General features: G+C 32.1%; 1 protein-coding gene and 1 long non-coding RNA gene across 5 annotated transcripts; one reads left to right on the top strand and one right to left on the bottom strand.

Moving 5' to 3' along the window:
* Positions 1 to 3064: 3064 nt before the first annotated feature.
* LOC129301827 (uncharacterized) lies at positions 3065 to 4710 on the bottom strand. The gene is made up of 3 exons (XR_008591101.1): positions 4534 to 4710; positions 3806 to 3871; positions 3065 to 3257 (listed from the first exon to the last, which is right to left on the bottom strand). It is a non-coding gene; the product is annotated as an uncharacterized LOC129301827 (long non-coding RNA).
* A 1613-nt stretch (positions 4711 to 6323) lies between these two features.
* LOC129303128 (probable 1-acyl-sn-glycerol-3-phosphate acyltransferase 4) lies at positions 6324 to 10131 on the top strand. Of its 4 annotated transcripts, none has more exons than XM_054942207.1 (5): positions 6324 to 6603; positions 8117 to 8202; positions 8314 to 8917; positions 9138 to 9268; positions 9637 to 10131. In XM_054942207.1, the coding sequence occupies exons 3-5, from the start codon at positions 8346 to 8348 to the stop codon at positions 10083 to 10085; spliced, it is 1152 nt and encodes a 383-aa protein (XP_054798182.1). In that variant the 5' UTR covers positions 6324 to 6603; positions 8117 to 8202; positions 8314 to 8345; the 3' UTR covers positions 10086 to 10131. The 4 variants fall into 4 exon arrangements, with proteins under 4 accessions (XP_054798182.1, XP_054798180.1, XP_054798179.1 ...); XM_054942205.1 differs by having other exon boundaries at positions 8081 to 8202; XM_054942204.1 differs by having other exon boundaries at positions 6859 to 8202.
* The last annotated feature ends 1596 nt before the right edge of the window (positions 10132 to 11727 follow it).

Raw genomic sequence — 11727 nt, 5'->3', positions numbered from 1 at the left:
TACTTATTCGGCATAATTTTGCATAATTGTATACATTGGTTAAAAAAAATCAAGAATTTAAAAAAGGAATGGTTTTTTTTTTAAGGAATAAAAAAGGAATGGTTCAACACTGATTTCCGCTGTTTAAAACTAACTTTTTACGAGTTTTGTCAATCCTTGACCAATACTCATTCAGGCTCACATCATTCTCTGGACTGGATCAATGGCAGATTCATTGGTTCACTGTCCAATAAACCAGTTTAGTTCCTTTTTTTTTTAAAAAAAAAAAAGGACCTTTGATCTTTACTTTTATTTATTTTATTTTATTTTATTTTTTATATAAGGGGATGGTTAAACCATGCAAATACAAAGAAAAGGTTCAGAGGAATCTGTCTTTTGTTTATCTACCTCCGTTAACCTCATACACTCCAAGGGACACCGATGAAAAACTAAAATTAAACTGTAACTTATGAGGATCTATACACTTTCTTAGCAAGCCAACAGTGGATATAAGGATAGTTTATGTTTTGGTAGATTTTATGGTATATTCTAATATTTTACTAATTTTCTACATATTTGCTAACTTTCAAATGTCCAGTTAAATGGGTATTGTATATGATGCCTCTGTTGATTCCCCATGTCTCTTCCATCTTTATCATTCTACATTCTCAGCTTCCTCCGCTCTTCAAGGTATTGTTCTTTGTATCTTCTTCTCTCTGTTAAACTGTATCTTTTCATTTTATCATTGTTTGGTTTCTCTCTTCATCTATTTCATATTTTTCTTCCACACTGTAGTTTTTTATTGAGTTGGATCATCTAAACTCTCATTCTTAACCGCCATGCAGGTTCCTTCATTATTTGTTTATCTTATTTTTGTATATTGTCCATTTCATTGTATATTGTCCCTTTCACTATCTCTGTTTCAACATACAACTATTTTAACCATTTTTTTAAACATTTTTCACAAAATGTCGGATGGACCCAAATCTGTCCAAATATCTTTTATTTATATATTTTTTTAATACAAGTAAAAAGAGACTTTTGTCCATCAAAAGTATTGTTAGATATAGTTTTAGTTATTCTTATCAAATACCAAACCAACATTAAAAGCACCTTTTGAATAATAAAGTATTCATTTAACAGCATCCCTATGACTCTCCTTAAGATTGTATATGCATCTCTTTACCACACTTATTATATATACAAGATCAGGTCTAATACACATCATAGCATACATAAAGTTACAAACCGCACCTGAATAAGAAACTCTTAACATTTTTGTAATATCCTTTTCAAATTCTTAAAAAGATGATCCGATAATTAAAAATGAGCAACAAAGGAAGTAAATATAAGTTCACACTTGCTCATATTAAATCGATTGAGTATTTAAAAGTATATTTCTTTTGAGATACAAACAACTTGTTAACTTGATGATCTCTACGAAGATGGTTACTTAACAAAAAAATCATAAAAAAAACAAAGTAGGTCTTGGTGTAGCATTAATTGATTGGCGCAATCAAATTCGATTATCTTCATTAATGATGAGTTTAATTTCATATTTGATATAGAAATAAGGCAATGGGAGACTAATTTGATCTGGTTTGCGCAAGTATGTGTGTCTTTCCGTGGCCATTAATAATAGTAGTTTGATGTCTTTTACTAGTGTTTTGAATTGCACTGTGCTGTGAAGTTCAATATCAGATTAACAGAAAGAAGAGAAGAAGAAAGAGAATTGCGGTGCAGGCGGTTGAGAAATTGCTTTCTTGGACCCAACATGCAAGTAATAATGTTAAGTATTAGTGTGTAGAATGGAAGCGAGGGTTGGGCGTTTGCCGAAGTTGAAAGTAAGAAAATAAAAATGGCCCTTTTCGCCCAATTATTCAGAAAACCATTGGCGGCGCCTTCTTATCAAACGTGATGGCTACCGACTGCAGAAGGAGTCAATTTTTACGCAAAAGCCGCTGACTCCAAGCCATTCCAAAATCACTTGCCAAACATCCTTCAGCCTATTTAGATTGAACAAGTAATCGGATTTTTAAAGCTACGTAATCGATTTCAATAAAAAATGACCCAAACAGTAAAAAATCTTGGCAATTAATTATTGAGGTCGAATCGAATTACATTTTAAAATAAGCTCCAGAAAACTGTTTATAAATTCAATTTTACTATTAAAATATTAATTATTTGTTAGAGTCTCTTACGTGTCAATATTACTCTTGTTATTGCACGTTTAATTCTCTCGTCTCTCACTCTGTTATCTTACTTTTCTCTTGTCTCCCATCCCTCATCGCTCATTTTAAGTAGATTTGTTGGTTTAATTTATTTATGTTGGACTTTTCAAGTTGCAAACATTGATTATAATATTTTTTTATAGGGTAAATATTATTTGATAGATGTCGGCTATTCAACATTAAATGAATATCTTGATTTGTATAGATGGGAATGCTACCATCTTTTTGATTTATAAAATCAAATGGATTTATAAATAATAATGATGTTTTTAATTATTTCATTTAAATTTAAGTTTACGGTGTATAATAGAAAAAACATTTTGAATTTGAAAGAATAGGTTTACAATTTTATGCAATATGCCTAGGTACGATTATGCTATACAAGTTCAAATCGTTGTCGCAACAATGACAATATATAATTTCATTATAAGATAATTTAATTTTGATTCTGATGCGGGAAGATCAAATAGAGCATAATGATTAGCAAGATCATCCCGTTCGTGAATTTTCATTCTTACCATCATCTATAACATCTTCATCAGATATAGCTAATATTCGATAGTATTATTAGAGATCAACTTTTATATTATCATCTTTATTAATTATTATAAAATTGATGTTTGGTGTAACACCCTCAAATTTACAAACTGATTTTTCGTAAATTATTAATTCAACAAATCATTTTTTTTTTCCATTGAACCCTTATCATACCCTTATCATGGTAGAAAAATTTCTACCATGATACATCCAAGACAATATACCACAGGTCTTAAAATATCTCAAAAAGCAATTAGAACCATGAGGGACAGACATGATCCTCATAGCATGTTATTCAAATTAGGTCATGAATCAAAAGGGACAGACATAATCCTCTTAGACATATAAATGCATTTAATAAAAAGGATTAGAGTTTACATGCTCCATAGACAAGATATGTCCTAAGTTAGCACAAGATACATTGTATAATCCAAAATAAGAGGCAACGTAAAAGATGGTGTCTCATACACCATAATTACACCTCTGGTGCTTTCTTGGCCGGATTCGCTCCTGTAAAAATATTAACCATGGGGAATGAGACTTAAAAGTCCCAGTAACCAAAAATTAATATGTAATGATGCATGCGGATGTAACTAATCATGCGATTGCTAAGTGGGCACACAAAATATTTAATCAAACAATATTTTCAAACAAACCGAACAAGTATTTAATTGCATGACTGCACCTTATATCCTCCTTTCACCATACTCGAACGCCAAATCACCCGGCCAAAGGTGAGTTGGACCAAGCGACACGCCACTCATTGGGTCCAATGAGGGCTTACCACGTGGTAATAATTAACCGAACAGAAATTCCCATTAACACCATACATTAAAATACCCTGACAAGTCATGCATCATTCAAATATCCAAACAGGAATATATCCGAACAATAATATCTCATCAAGATAAACAAAAATAAATTTTTAACCCACTTGGCAATAATTTCAAACAAGTATATACAGTATTTATTTTCAATAATTCATAATTTTTCCAAACAACAAAACAACACATAACCATTCACAAACACACTCATCACAACACATTAATAATGGTTACCTTGTATCTTGAATAACAAGTTCCCCTTCACAACTCCTCTTTCACCACTATCTTTGTCAACACAATCTACATAGTTATTTCATAATACTATATATTAATTTTACATTAAAATAAATAACTCTAATTTAAAGAGTTAGAAAGTCTTAGATCTATAATCCATATTAACACTAATTTAAGATTTATGCCTCATTTAACTTTCCAAATTCTTTTTTAAAATTCTCGTACTCTAATAAACTATTTTTAAGCCTCAAATCACTTCTAGTATCACAATTTCATCCTTCTATATTCTAAAAATTCGTCCAAAAATAAATTAAAAATTTTAGAATTATCCTGAAGCCTCAAATCACCTTTCTATAATCTCAAAAATATCTATTCATACTTAAATAAATATCTAATAATCAGAGGTTCATCCCTACATCTCAGATTCTACATAAATTCAACCATATAGATCTAGATTTTAACTCAAAAATTCTTAAACATGAGTTTCAACCTCAAGAAAATATTCTATAATATTTATTATATCCCTAAGAGTTTTAACCTATATTTTTACTCCATCATATCATCAGATTAACTATCCTATGGAAAAATCCTAATCAGAATATTTACTCTATCCTACAAAATAATCATATCACTAGAAAGCTAATATTGTTTAGAAAATAACTATAAAATTAATTTTGTAATTAAATAAATTTTTAAATGCTAATCTAAACAGGAAAGTTTGAACATACCTGAAGAAAAAGAAAATAATCCTCCCTTGCGAGAAAACGCAGAGCAACGTGAGAGGAAGAGAGAAAAATAATATAAAAATGGGATTGTGGTCCCAAAATTATATTAAAAAAAATTATAGGTTTGAATTTAATTATTCAAACCTTTGGGCCAAAAGTTGCAATTTCTTCTAAATTGCATCTTAGCCTCTCATGCTTCCTAATGCACACACCCCCTCCTTTTTATATATGAAGGCACCTCTTCTCTTCCCTCATCTAACCAATGTGGGACTTAGAAATAACAACCTTCTTCCCTCCCTTTTTTTGTTCCTTCTACATTCTCTTTTTTTTAACACACACATAAAAAAATTATTTATGTATTATATCTTAACTAAATATTGCTTATGTGATTTTAAATTTAAATTTTTAAATTTATAATTAAATACCTAACCATAATATTATTTCTAAATAACCTCAAATAATATAAATTCCTATTATTATCATTTTTTCTTCAAAACCTAAATTCCACAATTTCTTTATTATATAAAAATTAGGATGTTACATTTGGTATTTAAGAATTATATCTTTCTCTTTCATTGAATTTATTTGAACTTATATATTTTGAATTAATTACTTACATAAATTAAAAAGTTAATATTAATGTAATTTAAATTTCTATAATTAATTATATATATAAGTTAAATAATATATTTTACTTCTCAAATGAAGTTTAACAAATTTAATAATATTATATACAACTTTATCAATAATTTAATTTTAAAAAGAAATTTTTTTATGATAATTTGTATAACTAAAATTAATTTTGACTATTTTTATTACTTTATTCAATTCTGTTAAAATTAATTTTTAAAAAATAATATCCAAACAAATTGTATTATAATATAATTAATTATAATTAAAATTAATTATATTAATTAATTATTTTTATAATCAAGTATATTCAATTAAAATCTAAACGAACTCTTTATCTCTTAGTTTTATTATTTTATTTATAGCTTCAAAGCTATTCTTTTAAATCTCTGAAAACATATATGAATAACTACACCATTTTAAAAACAATAGTAGGAACTTTATTTTTTAAATAATTTTAAAAAAAATTAATTATATTCTCGTTAAATATTCTATATAAATGCATTAACAATGCTGATTAAAATTTTAATAAATTATTATTTTAAAATAAATAATAAATGAAATAAAGATAGTATAACTAAAAAAATTATAAAAATATTATATATTTTAGATCAAGTAAAACTTTTAAACTGTGACTTATGCTACGAAAATATAGAATAAATACCCAAAAAAAGAAACTAGTTGCCCAGAAGGACAAGGGCATCGCACTTCAATATGCGTTTCCTATAATAAATAGAGTGGGATTATGTCACAGCAGAAGCTTTCGTTATACCAAAACCAATCACATTTATTTCTTTTGAATGAATCAATTATAAAATTGAAAATATTGAGCTAAGAATATAATATTATAAACTAAAAAAATTTGATAAAAAACCCTAAATTTCAAAATTCATAAAACAAAATTTTTAAGTATAAAAACTAAAAATTAATAAGAATATAATAGTATAAATACATCATATAATTATCATTTGGTCAGTTTGTTTATTTGATATTCTCGTCTCATTTATGTTGGTTTATTACTATTTTAAGAACTTGATTCCGTTAAAAAAATTTATTTTCCAAACTGTGTATTAAATTTTTTATGGCATATAAATAAAAATGTTACCATATAATTAACCGTTATTTACAATCACCAAGCGGCGGCGGCTAAAGTCCTTACTGGGCCCTATCGGACATCCATTCCGAAAGGGTACAAAACAAATCCATTCCCTCTGAGCTTTACGAATCACGATGCGGGGTTCCCGAACGCTCACCTTTTCTGATTCCTCCCCAAACGATATCCCAGTGTTAGATTCAGAATTCCTGTTTCATTGATCCAACTTTTTTTTTTTTTTTTCCTTTCCTTCCGGAGGAAGTTTACTCGATACTTAATAACGACGACGAAAACGTATAATTCTTCCAATCTCCTTCGTTAACTCATTTGTCAGTTCTTGCTGGGTACAGGTAAATTCTCTCTATCTTATTTATTTGCTTTGATTCAACTCCATATCTACTTTGTCTGGTCTGGATTCTTTTCTTGTAAGAAATTTTCTGATCGGTAAATCTCGTTGAAATTCGTCGAAGTTTGATAATTTTGTTTGAATTATTTTCTCATTCCTTTCTTTCTTTCCTTATTTCTTTTCATGCTTTAGTTTTAGCTTGCGGTCGGTCAGAAACGATCGTGATAGATATTTTTGTTTTCTTCATAACACTTAACAGGATTTGTCACTGCCCTGTATTTGCTGCTCTTTATTGACCGAATATTACGATTTGAGGAAGAGATATTAGTTGACACTGGAAACTGCAGTCCTTAAGATAAAGATTTGCCTTATTTATGGGGAAGGGATGGCTTGATTAGACAATTCTTTCTCATCAGCACTTTTGCCTAAGGAGCCAAATTTCAAGAATCCATTGATTTTATTCAAACGTAGCGGTGCCGGTGCATTGTGTCTGGCCAAAAAGGAATTACCTGATAATCTCTCTTGTTAGAATCCTTAATCATGATTTATAATGTTGCCTTTCCTTGTAATTACCCCCTAAGTTTCTTAAACTTTTCCTTCAGGATTTTGGGATCAGAAACATAGATTTCTACTGCTTATTGCATGATTCTTTAACAGTAACATACTCTGAAAGGGAATGGGGTCTTCGTCAATATCTTGGGTTTAATGTAGTGGACGTAATAATAGACTAGTCTCTATTAGACAGAGAAGATGTTCTGGAGCACTTATCAGATTGTTGATCCGCTGTAATGGTCGTCCAAACACAAGCTTCCGTATACCAGAAGAGTTCTTGTGCTCCAAGCGGAAAATGTTTACAAGATTCTGAGTGATTTTGTCTTTCGTCTGAGCCGTTCTGTATTTCTAGTGGTTTTCTGCTTTTTTCAGTAAATGATATTTTTCACCAGTTATTATGCCTTTGCTTACCATGGAATTTTTGAGATTTTTAAAATAAATTCTTTCTGAAGTTAGCTTACCTTTAAAGTAGTTTCTATCCTTTTGCCTCAGAATTTTACCGTGCATCAATTTGTTTACTTTTTCGCATTTCATCTTAGGTGGAGAAATTGACCAAAAGAATAAATCTGTTTTGTGTAATCATTTCCTAAGTTTGAGGCTGCCATATCAAGGATTTGTCTGTTCTCAACAAAATTAAAGACGAAAACGTCTTTAGTAGAAGGAACATTGAATTTAGTGATCCGGAAAGGTTAACTCCATGATGCATGAATTGGAGAACAACTAATGACGCAAGAACAATTTCTGTGGTGTCTGTCACAACTACATGTGTGTTTCTCATTGGACTCAAAATAACATTTTCAGCTCAAATGATATTTGTACACCTGAAACCAATTAAAATCTTGTTCCATTAAGCCAGGACATCAGAAACCAGATTTTGAGTTTGCTGGAGTAGAAGAAATAAGTAGATTTTCTGTTTTTTGTTTACTCAGCCAGTATGCGATTACATAAACTCACTCACGAAACAGATTGGCAGAGCTATATAAGAGTGATGGACATGTTCTAATTACTGCTTTCCTCTGGACCTCCGAGCCAACTGCCACATGAATAATATGTACTTCCCTTCAGTTTATTGTATATAAATACTGTTTATTATTCATGTTAATGTTCTTTCTGTCCAAAAGTTTGGGAAATCTTAAAATAACATTAAAGCCCGTTATTGCAGAAGGGAGGTTTTCCAACAGTTCCTTGAAGAAGATGGAAGTTTCCAGACCTCTGAAATCTGATTGTAGATTAAAGCACCGTTCTCTGACCCCTATTAGGATTTTAAGGGGTTTGTTATGTTTAGTGGTGTTTATTTCTACAGCGTTTATGTTTTTAGCCTATTTTACACCTGTGGCGGCTGTCTTAATGCGGCTTTTCAGTATGCGTTCTAGTAGGAAGGCCGTTTCATTCCTCTTTGGACTTTGGCTAGCCCTATGGCCTTATTTATTTGAAAAGATAAACAAAACTAAAGTGGTCTTTTCTGGAGATAGTATTCCTATGAAGGAACGTGTTTTACTTATGGCAAATCACAGAACTGAGGTTGATTGGATGTACTTGTGGAATCTTGCACTCCGAAAAGGAAGCCTGGGCTCCATAAAATACATTCTTAAGAGCAGCTTGATGAAGCTGCCTATCTTCGGTTGGGGATTTCACATTCTGGAGTTCATTGCAGTTGAGAGGAAGTGGGAGATAGATGAGCCAATATTGCTCAGTACGCTTTCCACATTAAAGAATCCTCAAGATCCTCTGTGGCTAGCAATTTTTCCGGAAGGAACTGACTATACGTACTGCCTCATTATTCCTCTCTTGCCTTTCACTATCTTTTGACTTCTAAGTGCTTGTGTCTTGATTTGATAATAATATGATTCAAGAAGGCCTTCTATCTTCTAGGAATTTATGCTGTCAAGTTCTATTTTGACTAGCAACGCTAAAATATAGGCTTCATGTTATAATCTGTGAATATACAACTCCATTAATGAACAAGTATTATTGCTTTTTATGCAGCGAAGAGAAGAGCAAAAGGAGTCAAAATTATGCAGCTGAAGTTGGACTTCCTGTGCTAAAAAACGTGCTACTTCCAAAAACTAAAGGTTTTTATGCTTGCTTGGAAGTTCTACGAGACTCACTGGATGCAGGTTCCTCCTATAATTTTCTGCTGCTGAATTTTCAAGGACAGTTTGCCAATTGACAAAAATAGCTATTTGAGAAAATCATGCATTTTGTGTGATCATAAGTAGATAAACCTGCTAGTTTCCTGGGACAACGTTAAACCTCAAATTGAAAAATATGATTTAGCAAGGATAGATAATTTTTGGTTCCATAACTTCCCCATGGAAAATGTGGTGCCAGTTCATAGGCCTGCATTTGCTCCGATAATGTTTGATTATCTTTCAACATGAGAATTGTAATTGTAAAGCACTTGATGCCTGGTGGGGCTTTGCTTTTCTTTTTTCGCTTGTCATCTGATTCATCTTTTTTATGGCTGATGAACCTTATAATGCAGTATATGATGTGAGTATTGCGTACAAGAATCAATGTCCTTCTTTTCTGGACAATGTCTTTGGGATCGATCCTTCAGAAGTGCATATCCATGTTCGGCGTATCCCAACTGATGACATACCAGCTTCTGAAACCAAAGCTGCTTCTTGGCTAATGAATGCGTTCCAGATCAAGGACCAGTTGCTTTCTGACTTCTATATTAAAGGCCAATTCCCGAACCAACTAAATGAAAAGGAACTTTCTACGTTCAAGTGCCTGGTTACTTTTGCTGTGGTGGTTTCTTTGACTGCCGTATTCACTTATCTTACATTTTTTTCTCTCATTTGGTTCAGGGTGTACGTAGGCCTGTCTTGTGTATATCTTGCTATTGCTACATGTTTCAAACTTAAATTGATGCCACTTGCAGACCATGTTAGTGCACTCTTTTACGGCAAGAAACAAAAGAGTGGATAATGATCGCATTTATAAATGCAATAAACATGGATGATGATGAACCTGATCTTGAATTGTTCAAGACAATTTTTTTTAAATGCATATTCATAAAATTACATTTAAATGGTTAACTTGACACTTTAAAAGCTCAAACTTTACAACGGGCTTTCGCCGAAAAATGGCAACTATGTATTTTTTATTTAGTATGATTAATTCCTAAAAGGCATGTTTGATAGGAAGGAATGAGCCAAAGGAAATGAGAATGGGTGGGGCAAAGGTCATTACACGTGTTTTGGTATATAATAGACTTCATTTCTTGGAGTGGAGTGGTTCTTTCCCAAGTTTTATGGAATGAGTATACCCGGGGGGATCCCTGCGAATGCAAATCTATTCCTAGGAGTGAAAATTTTTGGACACAAATATTCCTAATAAAGATAATTTTGAACAAAATTGCCACTGACTTGTTTGCCCTAACTTTCAGCTTCCTCCTCCTCCTCCTCCTCCTCCTCCTCCTCCTTGCTGGCAATCCCTTCATCCACAACTCCACCGGCAGCCACCCTTCTTCATCCTCCTCGATGACCCCTTCCATCCATCGTCCACCAGCGATGGCGAGCATGAGCTCGATGCCAGAGTTTTGGACTTTCTCCGCTAGGCCCCATTCACTAAATCTTTGATGAAATGTGTGATCCGCTTGATGAAATTTTGATTAACTGCCGAAAGTTGGGAGGAAGATGAAGATCGATGCGGGAGTTCGCTTGCCGATTGGATTTTCATATTGTGTTTTTTGGACATGCACAAGGGCAATACTTTATTTTGCTATCATAAATGCATATTGTAATTCAAATTCTTCTGACTAAATATGTTTTTAAAATTTATTCTGACCCCGTTCTCGTTCACATTTCTCTAAAATTCATTTATGCGTTCCCTTTCCTTTGTGGTCATGGCCTGGCGACAGATGTAATTGATGGGATCAAGCGAAAGAGCTCCAGAAGGGAATGGGCTTGAGTTTTAAAGAAATAGAGTTCTGTCTGCATCGTCTTACTGGAAACTGATCAATAAATCCCCTTTGCATGACAAGCAGGGTGGGATTATGTTAATTTTGGACAAGCGTGGGTTTGTGGGTAGTATCCCTTGCCTGCAAACAATCTAATTATGGGATTAGCTTCTCGTCATTCAACCTTGCAGTGAAATTGGCTTGCATAACTTACCGCATGAGTTGGATTCCTAACTTTGTTGCACAGATTTGGTTTGAACAACCCTTTGCCTGGTATGGTATTTACTCGCAGCATTGCATGATGTGTATATAGCCGTGTGGTAAATAACATGATAAAGAATGTGATCGACCTCAGACTCAATTGACAATCAGACATGTGGAGTGTTCTAGCCAAATAGCCAATAATGGATCAGGTTTAAAACGGGAAAGGTTTGGCTAGAACGAACCACCGTGTCAATCTTCTTTTCCCGGCTATAATTTGAACAGATACAAAGCAATCCATTAGTTTTGAACGAGGACTGCAAGTGACAAGATATCATCTATTTTATAAAAAAAATTAGATTAGATTAGACAATCTATAATCTAATTTGGTCTAGATTTAACTTAAAGTTGAACTAGACTGTACATGATTTATAAGATTTTAACTCAATAATCCAATTAAGATAATAA

The sequence above is a fragment of the Prosopis cineraria genome, unplaced genomic scaffold, assembly GCF_029017545.1.
Source record: "Prosopis cineraria cultivar Desert tree isolate PC_DT_omini unplaced genomic scaffold, ASM2901754v1 PC2, whole genome shotgun sequence".
In the NCBI taxonomy this organism is placed as follows: Eukaryota; Viridiplantae; Streptophyta; class Magnoliopsida; order Fabales; family Fabaceae; genus Prosopis; species Prosopis cineraria.
Note: the sequence above shows the minus strand (reverse complement) of the source record. Positions and strands in the feature narration are given on the sequence as shown.